Here is a 17,627-nt window from a genome sequence, read left to right as displayed (position 1 = left end):
TAGGGACCAGAAACTCCCAAATTCTAATCTTGGATCTCACAGTGACTTATTATGTGGTCTTGGTCAAGCAACTTCATTTTTCTGTGTCTATCTTCCCCTTTGTAAAGCTGGGATAACAACACTTCCTTCCTCAGAGGAATGTTTTTATGATACTTTAGTTAGGGTGACCAGACGTCCCGATTTTATTGGGACTGTCCCGATATTTACTTGTTTGTCCTGCGTCCCGATATTTTGCCCTCCAGCGCACAGGCGGAGGGGGCTCGTGCCCCCCCCCCGCCCCAACTCCACCCCGGCCCCATCCCGACTCCACCTCTCCCTCCCCCATTGGATCCCTCCCCAAATCCCCACCCTGGCCCCGCCTCTTCCCCAAGCACACCGCATTCCTCCTCCTCACCCCTCCCTCCCAGGCTTGCGCTAATCAGCTGTATGGTGGCGCAAGCACTGGAGGGACGGTGGAGAAGCAGGACGTGGCAACCAGCTCAGGGGAGGTGGAGGGAGAGTGAAGGCGAGCTGGTGGGGGGGGGCAGGGCGTGGAGCTGCCGGTGGGTGCTCAGCCCCCAGGAATTTTTCCTATGCTCCGGTGGCTCTTGTTCCCCGCCCCCTCCACCACCGGGTCTTGAGGGTTTTTTTGTTGTTTTTTTTGTTGCTCTGCCGGCACCCCCCTAGTCCCGATATTTCATGTCTCTCATCTGGTCACCCTAACTTTAGTTAATGTTTGTCCAAATTTTCAAACAATAATAATACTTAGCATTTATACATATTTTCAATGTTATTTTGTTAAGCATTTTAGAATATTGTATGAAAGATACAATATCTTTGTACTATACTTTTGTAGTTTTTAAATTTGCCTCTTTACAGATTCTCTCTTCAGAATTATATGGCAATATCTAAATACACCGCTTTCGAACAAATCAGTTTCACTGTCAGCAGTATGTAAGAGTTTTTCTTCCTTTAACAAAGACAGAGGAGTCTGAAATTGTAATTTAAAAGCAGTGAAATTGTGAAAGGAGTCCAGTGCAGTGGTTTTAGGTAGTTGTTTCTCAGTGAAGCTCATCAATAGAAGCACCTGTGACTAACTGCAAAAGCAGTTAAATGTGTGCTGGTAGGGTAAAGTTTAGCATATAATACATGTTTTATAGAAAAATCTATAGTTTATATTTGAATATTAGGAGGCTACAAGGCCTGCAGTATCTCAAGGGCAAACAGTCTTTTTGGCCTATTCACATTTTTTAATCAACATGAGGTTTTTGAAAAGGAGAAACCCCAGCAAAATACAGACTCACTTATTTAGGACTGAATAACTCACATTTTAAATCTTTTTACTACAAAAAGTTCCTGTAAGAACATTAATTCCTGAAAAAGACATTATTTCATTTAAGAAACATAAGGAAGAAGGCAAGTTAACTTATTTAATAAAAAATAAAAAGTGACATTTTCCAAAATGTAACTAAAAACTACATAAATCAATAGGGGCCAGATCTCGGTCCCATTAAAATCAATGGCAAAATTCCCACTGGCTTAAGTAGGAACACAATTTGACCTTTAAAACTGTGCAATTCAGTATTTGATTAAATTACTACAGAATGAAAATTCAAGGGAGCAGAGATACAACCCAGTTGAAAAGGCTTCCTCCAGCTATCACACATCCATTAGCAGGATCAAACATTTTCTCCAAATTTTGTATTGACTGCAAAGTAACGTCAAATGGGACCTGGCAAAGATAAAGACAATATTTCTTAAGTAAACAGCTCTTTAATATTACAGTAGGAATAAACTGAGACCTCTTAAATTGTCAAAAAACAGGTTTCCCAACCACAATGGAAGAATAAATTGCAAATATGCACCTAAATAAGTTTGAGCCCAAAATGACCTCTTCTTACATAAAACCCCATGGAAACCGGTTAAGGGGGAGGAAACCTCAGCAAGATCCCTTCACAGAGTTTCTCTTTGATCACTCTGTGCCCCTCAAACCTGGGGACTTTGGTATATCCACTGGATGCCAGGGCACCAGGACCATCTGCCCCAGTCATGTTTTTGTTCTGCTCTTGAACTCTGGTTCCTTCCTCCCACCACTCAGTAGTGTGGCTCCAATGGAGCCATGGTGCCAAGCAGGGACGGCTCCAGGCCCCAGCACGCCAAGCGCGTGCTTGGGGCAGCATGCCGCAGGGGGCGCTCTGCCGGTCACCGGGATGGCGGCAGGCGGCTCCGGTGGACCTCCCGCAGGCGTGCCTGTGGAAGGTCCGCTGGTCCCGCAGCTTCAGTGGAGCATCCGCAGGCACGCCTGCGGGAGGTCCACCGGAGCCGCGGGACCGGCGACCGGCAGAGCGCCCCCCGCAGCGTGCCGCTGTGCTTGGGGCGGCGAAATGGCTAGAGCCGCCCCTGGTGCCAAGGAATCCCACTAGCTACAATTATTACCAATCACCCCCCCCACACACACACACACACAATGAGAGGGCTCTAAAGCAGTAGTGGGCAACCTGTGGGCCGCAGGTTGCCCAGCACTGCTCTAAAGGGAAAGAAAGAGTGTCCCAGGTTATGTTACAGTTCCAAGTTAATCTCAGTGGATCTTGTAAGAAGGTGATGCCAGTCCCCCTAGCCCTGACACCAATTAATGTGAGACCACCTGGTCTATATGAACTAGATCAGTTTCAAGTTATTGTTTAATTGCATTCAGCCATAAGGGATTTTATTTAGAAATTACTTTTGAAATGTAAAATGGACTTTCCCTAGCATTATTCTTTAAAATTTCACTGGGGCATCTGACAGTACTGAGTATATTATTTTTAAACAGATGATCCACCTTCTATTCTCAAAACCTGAACACTAATACACACTAAAATGAATGAGTCAATGAAAATGGCTTTTTGTTCTAATTAACCAGTTAATTCAATGATGAAGCAAAAGTACAGGTAGATACTTCAACAAAAGAAAAAAAAGACAGGAAAATACAATGGGCTGCTAAGTGTGACAGGATAAGAAAGATAATTTTAAAAGACTTTACGCAAAATTTTAAACTGATTTAATTCAATTAGCTCAGGAAAAGACAAAAAGGAGGCAAAAAAAACCCAACTGTAAAAGGTTTCTTTAATGGACTAGGTTTTCCCTGGCCCTGCTGTGAGGCAAGGGTGCACAAGAAGCCTCTTCTGCTTACATACCCCATACAAAGGCAAGAACAACTGCAGTCCCTGTGCTCAAAGTAAGGCAAGGAGTGTTTTGGCAACGCATCCTGGCTTCAGGGGACAGGTAGGGGTGGGGCTCGGTGATCACCAAAAGGGGAACGTGCTACATCATCCTAAAGGAAGTTGTGTGTGAACTCCTCCTGCAGGCTGGAAAACATGGGTGAGGGATTATACCTCCTGATGCACAATCTCTCACTGAGCTTCCCCCGACTCCAACAAATGGTTGTGTGTTATGTGCACCATCTAACCAAAGATGTTTTATAAAATTTACTGAAAGTGCTGGAAATATTGCTCTGAAATATATTTTAAAGAGGAAGGTGCTGAGCATCCTTAACTTCCATTGGCTTCAGTGAGATTTGAAGATACTCAGCCCTTTGCAGGATCAGGCCCTAAATCCTTCCTTAACCAAATCTCCCATGAAAGTTTTACGTGAGAGGATTTGGCCTGAAGCCTCTATTCAACATGTTGGATTGAAAAGTCAATTTTTTTGCCTGTGGAAACATATGAGTTTGTTTTTGGCATAAAACTATATCAAATTAAAAGGTTAATGCCATTGTGTGGCTATGAGGGAACTTGGCTGGACCTTCTTTGTACCTACAACCAGATTCACCACAATGAGAAGAAGTTCAGAAGAATTTTAAAACAGGCCCCACTGACACAGCCCACCAGGACTGTAAGGAAGAATGGCTCCTCTTCCTATTCACCTGGCCCAACTTCTAATTCCAGGGAAGATGTTTGGGCAGGATTGTTGGAAGTCTGATTTCTGCAGAAATAACTGCATTTAGATATGGGCCATGAACTGAGTAATGTGGAGGGATAGGGTCCTTTGGGAGGAGGAAGATTTATTTCTCAATGGGGATATCTGGGTTGGTGGGAAAGGGGAAGGTGATATGTACAAAAGGGTTTTGAGGAGCTCTGCATTTGTGCTGGTGAATGTTGATCAGCCAAGATGGGACTGCAGAACTGCCAGATACCATGGACCTTTTCCCCATTATTAGTTGGGCCAGGATCCGTAAGAGTCAGTCCTTTGGACAATCTCACTCCTATAGGCAGGACTGCTCTATGAGTACCAGGGAGTACTGTATTTAGTAATGAGGCGGAGGAGATAATTTGATTGGGAAGGGGGAGTGGAGATGAGAGATCCACGGTTTAATTATTTATAAAGGGTGAATGAGGGGGATGCCTTGTGTATTCATCATTATGCTGTGGGCAGCTGTAGGGTAAAGGTATTTGGGGATTAGTGGAGGGGTCACTGGTTAGGATGGACTTTGACACTTACCCTAGGGATTCTTACTTGAACATCCAGCTGCAGCCACTGCAGCACTTTCATGGCCACCTTAAGGTAGTCGAGAAAGTTGAGTAATAGTGACCCATACTGGAAAGCTTTCATGCTGATTGAAGAGAAGATTACTTATCCTGTGCAGTAACTGCGGGTTCTCCACTTGTAGGTGCGGCAGCACACCCTGCACCTGGGATCGGAGATCTTTATCAGCAGTGCCCATCAGACTGCACATGCGCACCTCCCACTCTTGCGCTGTGAGCGGGCCCTATATATAGTGCTGTGCAGTCTGACCGCTGCCAGTTTAGTCTCTGCCACAGATCTTGTGTTTTCGGCTCTGAAGCAGAGGGCAGGAGGGTAGGTAGTGGAGCACACATAGGGACACATATCTCAAAGAACCTCAATTACTGCACAGGGTGAGTAATCTTCTCTTCTTCTTAGAGTGATGTCACTACAGGTGCTCCACTTATAGGTGACAAGAAAGCAGTGCCCCTGATTGGACGGCTGGGGTTTCAGAGTGACATTTACTGCTGCTGATGAGACAGCATGTCCTAGGAGAGTGTCCGCTGTGGCATCATGCATGATAGCATAGTGATGGGAAAAAGTGTCTGTTGATGCCCATGTGGCAGCTTTGCAAATGTCAGCAATGGGGACATTATTGAGAAAAGCTATCGAGATGGATAGTGGACATGTGGAATGTGCTCTAATTGCAGTAGGGGCTGTCTATTGTGGAGTTTGTGAGAGGGGTCTCTGAAGAGGGACAGGGGTGGGGAGGTGGCAGGGCAGTTTAGGAAGGGGATGGAGTATCCTTCCTTGACTATCTTTAGAACCCACTTGCCCAACATGATTAGTCTCCATGGTAGGAAAAACAGAGTTAGTCGGTCGCCAAACTGGTGGGATGTCAAAGAAGGTGGAAATGACTGGGAGACTTCTCAGGGCCTTGACCACACCTTCAAAACTGTTGCTTTGGTGGGTGTGCGTGAGAGGTAGCCCACTGAGGAGTGCTGTCTACGTTTGGAGGGAGATCTTTGTTTTCAGTGCTGGATGTCATAAAAGTGCCGTTGAGGAGTATACTGCAGTGATCGGGATCATGGGGGGGAAATGATACTTCCCCAGGTGTCTTTTCGGCACTGGTATGTAGATACTGAAAGACTGGAGAGGAGTCTTTAAGGGAGTGCAGGGAATCATCTGTGTGCACTATGAATACTTTTTAGCCCTTAAAGATAAGTCTTCCACAGAGGTTTGTACCTCCTTAGGAAAGCCCGAGAGGTGGAGCCATGAAGAATGCCTCACGATCACACCACTTGCGATGGAGCGGGCGGCAGTATCTGCAGTCTAATGTGGCTTGTAGGTTTGTATGTGCTAGGAAGCATCTCTCAGATATTAGAGTCTGAAATTGCTCTTTCTTGACCTCTGGAAGATCACAACAGAGTTCCTCCAACTTGGAATAATTTAAGTACAGTAGAATCTCAGAGTTACGGATACCAGAGTTATGAACTGACCACACACCTCATTTGGAACAGGCAGCTGCAGAGACCCAAAAGAAAAAAAGCAAATACAGTACAGTACAGTACAGTACGGTGTTAAACATAAACTACTAAAAAACTACTAAAAAGAAGGGAAAGCAGCATTTTTCTTCTGCATAGTAAAGTTTCAAAGCTGTATTAAGTCAATGTCCAGTTGTAAACTTTTGAAAGAACAACTATAATGTTTTGTTCAGAGTTAAGAACATATCAGAATTATGAACAACCTCCATTCCTGAGGTGTTCATAACTCTGAGGTTCTACTGTCACTCTATTTAGCCATCAGAGCTCGTAGTATAAAATTCAAAATTGGAGCATGGCTGATGAACGTGTCTTGCATTCAAATAAGTCTAAGCATTTCCAAACTCTGTCTGGATGGCTAGACCAGGATTGGTATTGACGGTCTTTCTCTTGCACCACACTGTCTACCAGAGAATTAGGGGTGGGGTGCAAGAATAGAAATTCTGCATTTTTTGATGGAACATAGTATTTTTGTTGTCATGTTTGCAAATCAGAGGGATGATGGATGCTGGGGTCTGCCAGAGCACTTTCGTGGTGTCGAGAAAAGCCTCATTTATTGGTACTGCGATCTCGAAAGAAGAGGATGTGTTCAGACTATCAAGTAGCTTATGCTGCTGGGCGCTGACTTCCTCCAATGGAATCTGAAGAGAGTCTGAAATCCTGTGGAATAACTTAAAAATGTCTGAAGTTGTCAGCAGTTGTAGAAGGTGGAGGCATGATAGCCTCGTCCAGGGAAGAGGAAGAGAAATGTAATGTTGGTGTGGCTTCCTTCTTCTGTTTCTCCTCCTGTTCTTCCTCAGCCAGTACTGGCAGAGGCTCAGCCTCCGGAAGGTGAGAGACCAACAAGGTCCCCTAAGGAGAGGGGACTCAGGAATGTTAGATACCAGTAGGTTTTTAGGATATTTGAAATCTTGTGAAGGGGGGAAAAGCATCATCGGTGCCGACGTGCGACTCAATGCTGAAGGAGGGATGTGCTCCCCTGAAGAGTCAGTAGATGGAGCAAGAGGCTTGGTCAGTGTCAATGACTTGGGCAGTGCCAATTTGGCTGGTGCCAATGACTTTGCCAGTGCTGATGATTTTGCCAGTGCCAACAGTTTCAATGGCCTGTCTCGGGCTCCAGAGTTGTGAGACGATTTCTTCATTTTGGTAGGAGAGGTACTTGGACAGGCCCTGGAGCTATGTCCCCTGTCAGATGATATTGAGGCAACTGACCTCTCAGGGGATGGTGTTCTGGCAGACTGTGCCTCAAAGTGTGAGGAGGGAGCCCATTTCTTTTCATCCAAGCAAGAAAGTGATGACTTTCTCTCCAAGGGACGCAGGGAATGAGGATTGGCAGATGATCTGGCAGAGCATGAGGGCCTCACAGGAGTGAAGTCTGGGCCCAGGTCCAATGCCGGTTGTAGTGATTTCTCCATGAGGAGAAATTTTAACTGAATTTCCCAGTCTTTTCTGGCTCTGACTATCAGGCTGGGGCAGTGGGAACACTTTTGTGGGACGAGTCCCTCTCCCAGACAGTGAATGCACTGCAGGTGGCTGTCTGGTACTGGGAAGGCAACCATGCAAGAAACACACCTCTTAAACCTGGGTGATCTGGACATAACTATGAGGGGGAAAAAAGTTTCCTGGGCGGGAAGTGGAGAAACGAAAACCTAAACTATGAAATAACTGTAAAGGTAAAGTTAAAACAATTTTGTAAACATTTTTAGATAGAGGAAAAGAGAAGGAAAAGAAGAAAATACTAACTACGCTACAACTAACAGGTAAGGCACTATCTACTGAGGGAACAGGATAAGCAGGCTCTTGCAGATTCCATCCCAGACCAAAGGCTGCAGAGAAGGAACTGGGGGCAGTTGGACAGCACAGCACAGCACTATATATACATCCTGTGAGACGGGGAAGGTGTACATGTGTGGTCCAACGGCACTGCTAATGAAGATCTCCGATCCCAAGTGCAGGGGATGCTGCCACGCCTACACCTGGAGCACCCATAGGTATATCACTCAAAGAAGAACCATTAAGCTTCCATCAGGCAGACTTGAGGAAAAAAATTGTCCTCATCAGTCTATCAACAGTTGATGAGACTTTATACTAATGTTTTGGCATCTACTATCAAACTAGTTGCACCCAGGCCAGCTTCTCCTCACAGAACACCAAGGTTTACAAATAACCTGAAAAAAATGAAGAGAGGCAGGAAATCCCTAGAGGGCCAGTGGTTGAATTGTCATACTGAGTCTGACCGACCAACAGATTTTTTTAACATGGTATGCTATATCTGTTTTTATTTAATGCAGTGTTGGTGTAGCCATGTTGGTCCCAGAATATTAGAGAGACAAAGTGGGTTAGGCAATATCTTTTATTGGACCAACTTCTGTTGGTGAGACAGACAAGCTTTCAAGCTACAAAGAGCTCTTCGTCAGGTCTGGGAAACATACTCGGGGTGTCACAGCTAAGTACAAGGTGGAAAAGATTGTATAGCATAAGTAGTTAACAGATATTTCAAGGGACCATTCAAGGTCACGTGGTCTGTCAACATCTCTCCAGTCATAGGGGAAACAAAAAGCTGGGGGTCAGGGGTTTAGTGGGTTACAGATTGTTGTAATAAGCCATGAATCCAGTGTCTCTGTTCAGTCCATCATTTTTAGTGTCCAGCAAAGTTATCAATTTTAGCTCCCAAGCTCATCTTTTGAAGGTATTCTGCAGGTTTCCTTTGAGATGAAGACCGAGAGGTCAGATATAGAATGATGGCTTTGTGAAAAGCGTTCACTCATAGGTGATTTGGTATTTTTGTCTTTTATCATTTTTATGTGAGAGTTCATTCGGGAGCATAGTGATTGTCTGGTTTCACCCACATAGTTGTTATTGGCAGTGGTGAGCTGGAGCTGGTTCGCACCAGTTCGCAGGAACCGGTTGTTAAATTTAGAAGCCCTTTTAGAACCGGTTGTCCCGCACGGGACAACCGGTTCTAAAAGGGCTTTTAAATTTAACAACTGGTAAAGCTCCAGCTCCCTGGCTCCGGCCCAGCCTCCAGCCTGGCCTCCAGCACAGTAAGGGGGCAGGGAGCAGGAAGGGGGTGTTGGAAGAAGGCAGGGGAGTTTGGGGCGGTCAGAGGGCAGGGAACAGGGGGATTGAATGGGGGCAACGGTCCCAGGGGGGCAATCAGGAAGGAGCAGGGGTTGGATGGGGCGGTGGGGGGCAGTCAGGGGTAGGGATTCCGGGGCAGTCAGGGGACAGAGAGAAGGGGTGGTTGGATGGGGCAGGGGTCCTGGGGGGGCATCAGGAATGAGAGGAGGGGTTGGATGGGGCAGCAGGGGGCAGTCAGGGGACAGGGAAGGGAGGTGGATGGGGCAGGAGTCCCGGGGGGGCAAGGAATGTGTGGGGTTGAATGGGGCAGTTCTGGGGGGGGCATGACCCCCTCCTGGAGTGAGGAGGAGGGAACCGGTTGTTAATTTTTTGGCAGCTCATCACTGGTTATTGGGATATATAGTGCACTGAATGAGATTCACAACATGTTGTGTTAGGCATGTGTAGAACCCCTGGATCTTGAAAGGTGTGTTATGGGGAGTGTTGATCATTGTAGCAGTGGAGATATGCCTACAGGTTTTGTATCAGTTGTTCTGACAGAGTCTGGTCAACATCCTGGACTCCACAATCAGCTTCAGCAGTGGAACCCTACAGACAACTACATACAAGAAACCCACAGATCACTACACCTACCTTCACAGATCCAGTGAACACACCAAGAAATCTGTTATCTACAGCTAGGAACTCAGATACCACAGAACATACTCCAAGTAGAAAGTCCAGGATATATACCTGTAATGGGGGAGGGTCCCAGAGCTTGGGCTGCAGCCCAAGCCCGAACGTGTACACTGCAGTTAAACAGCCCCTTAGCCTGAGTCAGCTGGCATGGGCCAGGTGTGGGTGTCTAATTGCAGTATAGATGTACCTTTTGAGTACATTTCCCAGATCTAATGAAGAGCTTGGTATAAGCTCAAAAGTTTGTCTCTCTCACTTACAGAAGCTGGTCCAATAAAATATATTACCTCACCACCCTTGTTTTTATTTAAGACAGTCTTTCTACGGACTTGGAAACTGATAGTGAGGTCACAATCACTCTTTGGATGCATCCAAGAGAAACTGAATTCTGATCACAAGTGGAGCAACAACTTGAGTACAATGTCATGAACCAAAAAAAATGTACCAATCCAGCTCCCAAAAAAGTTGAAAGTAAGAGCCAAAAAGGACAGAAGGAAAGCCCAAGTGACTGGAGGGTCCAAAGCTAGATGTAGGGATACATTAGTCATTACATTAAAAAGTGCAGGGAATCTGGTGGAGCCTATGCAAAGGATGTAGCTCTTGGCAAAGGTGAAGAAAAAAATTAGACAAATCTACTGTTTGAATTTTTAGTTTTCTGTTGTATGTGGAAGGAAGTGTTTGTAGCCCAAACAATGAAGATATAAAGTTTATAATCATGCTATTGTGTAGGCCTGAGACCTGATGAAACACCTGCCTCCCCGTCCCATATTAAACCAGCCGTGGGTGAAACTCAGGGAGTTCACCTCTAACACTGAAGACCAAAAAAAAGAAGAATGTTCTGCTGCTGATAAAGCACGCCCACCTCAGGAATGTCCCTAATGAAAGTTATAACTACCAAGGTTGTAAAGACGCTGAGAAATTAGGGAGGATACAGAAAGAGACTGAATAAATGGTAAGATAAGCTCTGACTAGTGTTTTAATGCTGACCATCTGCATAAACAGAGAGGTCACAAGTAAATTTATCTTTCATGCCTAAATTGTAAATGTAAAAACTTGAGCAGGAAGGAGGACACAGACACCAGTGTGTAATTGGTTAAATTTTTGTTATTTAGGAGTGTGGGATAATGTGATAGGTTTAGTAAATGTAAAGGAGGTAGCTAGTTTCACCTATATAATGTAAATGAAAAACAATGCTCTTTGGGTACCATTTCCAGACTGCAGTTAAACATCAAGCTCCCAGAACTCTGACCCCTCTATATGACCGTGACGTGCAGAGGCATCGCTGGGAACCCCCAGATTAGTGGATCCTCAATGGCCATTGGGTGAAATTTGTCTATGTATTGGGAGTGGTGAGCATAAGAGATTTGCTTGGTATACATATTCTCTGTGTGTTGCTAATAAATAGGTGTTTAGAGCACAGCTGTTAAAAGCTTTTCCCAGTGAAAGAGCCTTAACAGACTCATAGAGCCCTGAGCCCCGTGAGTAGGAGCGGGTACTTAAATTGACCAGGTTTCTTCCTGAGCCCTGTGGGTAAGGATAGGTATCCTACACCCTGAGCTCTTGGAAGAAAAGGGTGGGAGTGCCTAAATTGATTGAGTCAACCCGTGAGCCCTGGGTAGGGTATAGGCGGGGTGCTCTAAATTGAGCAGGTAACAATTGTGTACATCAAATGCTCTTTTACTTGTACAAATCTCTATTAAAAACCAATAATGTAGGAAAGAAAGAAAGACACTAATTGATATTATCTCTATTTTAGTTTCATCAAAGAATTTTAGCCTTGAAGAAAAAGAGGGTTTTTTTAAAATCAGAATATCATACCTCAGTTAATGGAGAGGACAGATCTGGAACAACACACAGCAAAGCTTTTACTTCAGACAAACATTGTTTAAGCATTTCCTAATGATAACAAAATAGGAAAAAATCAATGCTGTATTTTACGTTTTCTGCTATGAATTATTAGATAGGAATTTTAAAAATTATTTTTCGATGCCTAACAATTATGGGGTTATTTATTGTTTTGACAGAATTCCAAGTGTGGGAATGTTTATGTTCCATTTTTTAATACTGCAGAGAAGTGATGTTCAGACATCCTTAAATTTATAAAGTACCAGACTTATAGTATCTACAATAAATTCATGCTGGTCTTTTCTATAGCAACTTAAGGGCCCAATCCTGCAGTCCTTACTCAGGCAAAACACCAATTGACTTCAGGAATGAGCCGTCCCTAGGGGAGTGCGGGGCCCGGGACAACACCTCCACACATCCCCTCACCGCCCCCATTCCACTCCTTCCCCAAGCCCCTGCCCTGCCTCTTTCCGGCTTCCGCTCCCTCCCCCAAGCAACGCTGGGAGGTGGAGCGGAACGGGGCAGGCTGGGGACAGGTTGCTCATTGCTGCTGGCGCCAGGCCCTCTGCTAACCCCCCAGGCCACCCTGGACCCCGCATCCCAAAGCACAGGGCCCCACAAAGCACAGGGCGGTTGTCCCTGTCCATCCTATGGATGGGACAGCTCTGGGAATGAGCCCCCAGTAAATGTACTTCTGCCACACATTTATGGAAGACAGAGTTAAGCAGATAGGCAAAAAGATATTTGTGTACATGCAACATACAAAAGAAATGCCACAACCAATTAGCGTTCCAGACTGTGGTCTTCAGATCACTGACTTATTTACTAATGAAAGTTTGAACAAAAACCTTCAGCTAATCAGAAACAGTCACTAAAGGACAGCTCTGTCTACCTTCTAAAAACACTGTATTCCGCGATTGGCTGAAACATCATTTGTTCTCCAAGCCAGTCAGAATACAGCTTTTCAATAATGGCACAGTGAGCAATTGTCACTGCTTCACAGCACTCATCAAGCAAAATGACAGCATCTACATCATTAATCATTTCATATAATAGATACAGAGAGAACACTGTCACATGATAAATGTCTCCCACTTTGAAAATAAACGCCTACTTTTACTCGGCATTTATCAAGCAGCAGTTACACTGCAGCAATATTCTATTCCATTGACATTATCTCAAAGAGACCACATGGAAATTCTGAAATTGCCTCTTTTGTATTTATTTATTTATTTATTTCTGTCACAGAGACATATTCAGCCTTGCTAATAAAAAGAGAGAGCATGGTGGGATAGAGAAAATGAAAAGAAATTCCTTGCCAGTTTTAGCCCTACTCAGTTATTGGAAGGTTCTCTTTTTAGAATCCAAACACTGCCCATTCTGCACTGAAAATGTATAAGCTATTTTGTCAAAAGAGCTTTTGTATTGATCTTCATATTAGTATAATACCATGGCCAACATTTTCAAATACAGATCACTAAAAAAGTTAGGTGCTTACAGTCGTATTTAGACATCTGAGAATGTGGCCTTTATTTTCAGGGAAGCTGAGCATATTTTATGGTTTTAAAGTGCCAGGCACACCTGACAAGAAAGGAAAAAAGTTACAAACTTAAAGATTAGGTGAGGTGGGTGAAAATGTTTCAACCTTCATTGAAGTAGTTGAAGGAGGTCTCTGTTTTTGTCTTTTCTTCCAATTTTCCCATTTCCTCCAAAATAAACATCTAAGACATCACACTATCAGATGTATTTAGAATCCTGAGCATAATTTATCCTCACTTACTTCTATTTTTTCATCAAGTTGCATCTTTGCAAGATTAATTTTGGACTTTGTTGAAGGCACTCGTTTCTGTCTTTCACTTTGTTCTTGTAAAGGAAAACTTGTAGATGACTGCACCAAAATTTCAATTTGCTGTTTCACATTGGACAATTTCTCATGTAAGGAAATAATTCTAAAAAAGAATAATGTTGTATCTGTTACAAAATGCAGCTATACATTTGGCAATGCTTTAATGGTACTTTTATTTCCATACATAAACAAATTGACATGAGTTGTTTCTCACAGTTTTACTATGATGGTTTCTTTTATTTCAAGCCTGATCCTGCAGTTTTGCACAAACCAAACTTTCACTGAAGACAATGGAAATATGAGATGTGAAGGAATGCAGTATTAGGCACTTTGTGATTTAAAAGAACCACAATAGAAATGGTAAGAGGAAACACACTTCAAAAATAATATTTTATCCTTTGTGCCATTGTCATTCTGTTGCCTTTGTTGCTATGTTGTGTGTTTTGTATGCCAAAACACACCAGTTAAGTTTAACAATTTGATGATCTGGGTTGGATTTGAAATAATACATAAAATATTGCTATAGTTTGTATAACAAAATTAGGAAGTTCCGGAATTTTGACGGGCAGTGATACCTTTTATCTACAAGACTATTCCCTTCACAATGTTCTCCAGTGCTTCCTCCAGTCCAATTCTGCATTGCTCAAACAATACTGCTTCTATTACTTTCCTTGGGAGTCTATCCACACTCTGATATATCTCAAAGTTTACTGATATTCAGCCTAAAATTTATTTTACCTAATTTTATCTCATTACTCCTAGCTATTCCCCCTTGTAGCACCCTACACAACTGATTTCCGTCCTTAGTATTAGAGCCTTCAAATATTAAGCTATATTTCTGAGCAGTCATTTGATTAAGACACAAATTATGCATACAGTAGATATTACACACATGATATAGCATGTAGTAATATAACAAGGTCTGTGATTAATTACCTAGTCAGTGGAATCCACAAGTGACCAGAAAACACATTGGCTGAATTGAAAGTCTTGATGCTGACAATCTTGACATACTTTGTATTGTAAGCATAAAGCAGCAAAACCTGTAAAGAAATGGGAATATGTAAGGAATAAGGCAGTACTAGTATTTCAGACATAAAATATTTCAATAACAATATACGAACTATCATCTCTGTTGACTTCAGTGGGAGTATTCATGTGAATAAAGTTAAGCCCCTATGGAAAAAGTGTTTGCAGAATCAGGACCTTAGATTGTCAACTCTTTGGGGGCAGGAGTTGTTTCTTTCTATATATTTATTTGTACAGCATCCAGATTATTGTAGGTTTTACCATTAAGTAAATAATTTCTGTGGGTCTGAAAGATTATGTCACAGGGCATGACCACCCTGAATGCACCCCCACTTACTGACCCCATTCAACCACACATTCCAAAACCCATGAAGTCTTCGCCTCATGCAGACTGAACAGAGGGCTTCTATTGAATGTGGATTAGGGGACATGATACTATTGAAGCTTCTTCTCTGCCCTGGTGTGTGTGTCAGTCATTTTATTATATCGAAGTATTATGGTCCATATAGCAAGCACAATCACCCAATCTATCGAGTAATACCAACAAGATGAGTTAGGAGGTGAACCTTAATCCTAACCACATTAATTTTCTTTTGTAGTTGATAATCTATTTCTTAGCAATAGATGAAGATTTTTGTTGCATACACAGGCAATTACAGGTTTGTGGCATCATGCACTGTATGTATATATGATTTATACAAGTTTCAGGTACTGCACTTAAATGCACTTTGTTATTTTTAATAAAAAGTTCCAATCCAACTCTTTCATTTTGTAATTATACCATAGTCTCCATATCTTTTGTTGATTTCTCCAGAGATGGAATGTACCACTGAATGCAAAGTTCCTTGTTTGGAGCAATCGTTGCCTTGTTGTCTAGCTGAATGTCTGTGTCTGTGCAAAAAGAAACAGTGGAGGCTATTCTCACTGTGGACATCTTATGTGGGGCTCCGAGAATTTCTAGAGACATCTGAAAAACAAATGTAAACCAAAATAAAGATTTATCATTTTTTTCCAATATAAAATGAACTTGGCTAGCAGTTAGTTTTAGACCAGTGGTTTTCCATCTGGAGTGTGTGGACCCCGGGGGTCCCCAGACTATGTTTAAGATTTCCAAAGGGGTCCACACCATCATTCGAAATTTTTTAAGGGTCCACAAATGTAAAAAGATTGAAAACCACTGCAACACTGTCTACAATCTACACTGTCTTTTTAGTCCCATTATAACATCCACTGCTGTATAAATATACTACTTTTATATAGTTATAAAAGTAAATATGCAGCTTTAAAAGAAGTCACGCCCATTTTGCTCAGTTGAGCTTTTTTAAGACTTCATATGGTGAGATTTTTTTGTCATGAATAAACTGAAGAGTTTTTAAAAGTGAAGTAGGTAATTAAAATCTGTACTTCCAAGCTCCTGATGGTTTGTCCTTCTTGCTAAAAATTATTTGACATGCTGATCATGTGAAAATCCAATGCTGAGATACTCAACCCGCTTCCATATATGTTAACAACTACAGTAGTGACTTCACCGCTTGGCCACAAAAAATGGTCTGATATGGTCAGTGGGTCCTTGGCCATGCAGATCCAAAGGATAAAAACACCCTGAGACAATAAGCACCCATGACATACCCACAATGTTCTCTTGGCAAAATAAAGCAGACTTTGTCCCTGTGGGTACCCCCACACTATACATGGTTCCTCAGTATCTCTTGGTGCTCTGGCTGTGTCCATGAACTCATCACCATCCACAGTACAAGGCTCTGATTGAGACACTTTTGAGCCCTCAATGCCTGATTAAACCTTTATACACGTGTTAACATGGAGATGCAACAAACTTACAAGAACATTCTAATATGGGCCTGGGAATAGGGATTTAGTTTTTGATATCTTTATGATTTTGCAAGATCTGGTCTATGTTGTACAGTTTAATTAAGGATTTATAGAAATTTCTTTTTATAGTCTATATTTCTAATGTACCACACAGGACTGTGTGGCATATTTTGTTTTTAATTGTACAACATCGTCTGTTGTTGTTTACATCACATTGAACCTTTCAGAAGAACAATGACACAGCTCTACCTGTCAAACTGGAGGGTTGCTGGACTACAGACATTGGTATTTATCAACTCAACTTTCTCCAAAATCCTGTAAACAACAAACTACTGTCTTACATACTTCCTGTCCTACATACTGTTACAGAGTGATATAAAATGTAAGCATGAACAATTCAAAAAAGGTACACAATTTTATTAGAGCATTTTTTAAAATTTTGACGTAATTTGTTTGGATTCTTTGTTCAACAGAGGAGAAAAAAGCTTCAATAGATTAAAAAAGTTATACAGACATGCATAAGTGATGAGATCCTGAATATAATAATGATCCTTTCAATAAGTCATCTACCTATTTGTAGTGAAAAAAACACTGAGGTTTAAGTATCAAATTACAGGAACAGTTTTTTTTAAAATAATGCATATAACCTACTGAATGATTAAATCTTCTAAAACGTTATAAAAATCAATGAAGCTTTGAGCTGATAATAAATCAAACAATTTTATGCTTGTTAGCTGTCTACAACAGTGAAACTAATACATGATTATGCTGCTTGCACCCATCATGAACATAACAGTGATCTCTGGAGCTGATTATTTTAGGACAGTGTAATACTAATTATATCAAAAGAAGAGGAGACTGAGTAAAATAATTTTTGATACATGATGGCTGATATAAATGTCACATACCATATAGTTATACACCTCTACCCCATTATAACACGACCCGATATAACACGGGTTCGCATATAGTGCGGTCATGGGTGGCAAGTTTGTAAAAATTTTGGTGGTGCCCAGAACCCGCCTCCCAACTCCGCCCCCCCAAACTCTGCCCCCACCTGCCTAAGGCTCTGGGAGGGGGCTCGGCGGGGGAGGTCTGGGGTGCAGATCCTGGGCTGGGGATTAGGGTGCAGGGTGCAGGCTTTGGGATGGAGTTTGGGTGCTGGGTGCAGGCTCTGGGCTGGGGCAGGGGGTGGGTGTGCAGATGGGGGTGAAGGGTGCAGGCTTTGGGACGGAGTTTGGGGTTGGGAAGGGGTGTGTGGGAAGGGGAGGGGGTGCACCTTCTGGGGAGGGTGTTTGGGGATAGGAGGGAGTGCAGGG

The 17,627-nt window shown here is 42.8% G+C and overlaps 1 protein-coding gene across 2 annotated transcripts in view; it reads right to left on the bottom strand.

Annotated features, from left to right (window-relative positions):
• Positions 1 to 654: 654 nt before the first annotated feature.
• Positions 655 to 17,627, bottom strand: part of CFAP54 (cilia and flagella associated protein 54) — a 220,844-nt gene continuing 203,871 nt past the window's right edge. For both annotated transcript variants that reach the window (XM_045000813.1, XM_045000816.1), the window contains exons 65-69: positions 15,260 to 15,445; positions 14,386 to 14,492; positions 13,384 to 13,552; positions 11,577 to 11,654; positions 655 to 1,711 (exon numbers count right to left, since the gene is read on the bottom strand). In XM_045000813.1, the coding sequence (XP_044856748.1) occupies positions 1,592 to 1,711; positions 11,577 to 11,654; positions 13,384 to 13,552; positions 14,386 to 14,492; positions 15,260 to 15,445 (660 nt within the window). In that variant the 3' untranslated portion in view covers positions 655 to 1,591. The remainder of the gene's footprint in view (positions 1,712 to 11,576; positions 11,655 to 13,383; positions 13,553 to 14,385; positions 14,493 to 15,259; positions 15,446 to 17,627) is intronic.

The sequence above is a fragment of the Mauremys mutica genome, chromosome 1 (genome assembly GCF_020497125.1).
Source record: "Mauremys mutica isolate MM-2020 ecotype Southern chromosome 1, ASM2049712v1, whole genome shotgun sequence".
Classification (NCBI taxonomy): Eukaryota; Metazoa; Chordata; order Testudines; family Geoemydidae; genus Mauremys; species Mauremys mutica.
This window is presented reverse-complemented; position numbering and strand designations above follow the sequence as displayed.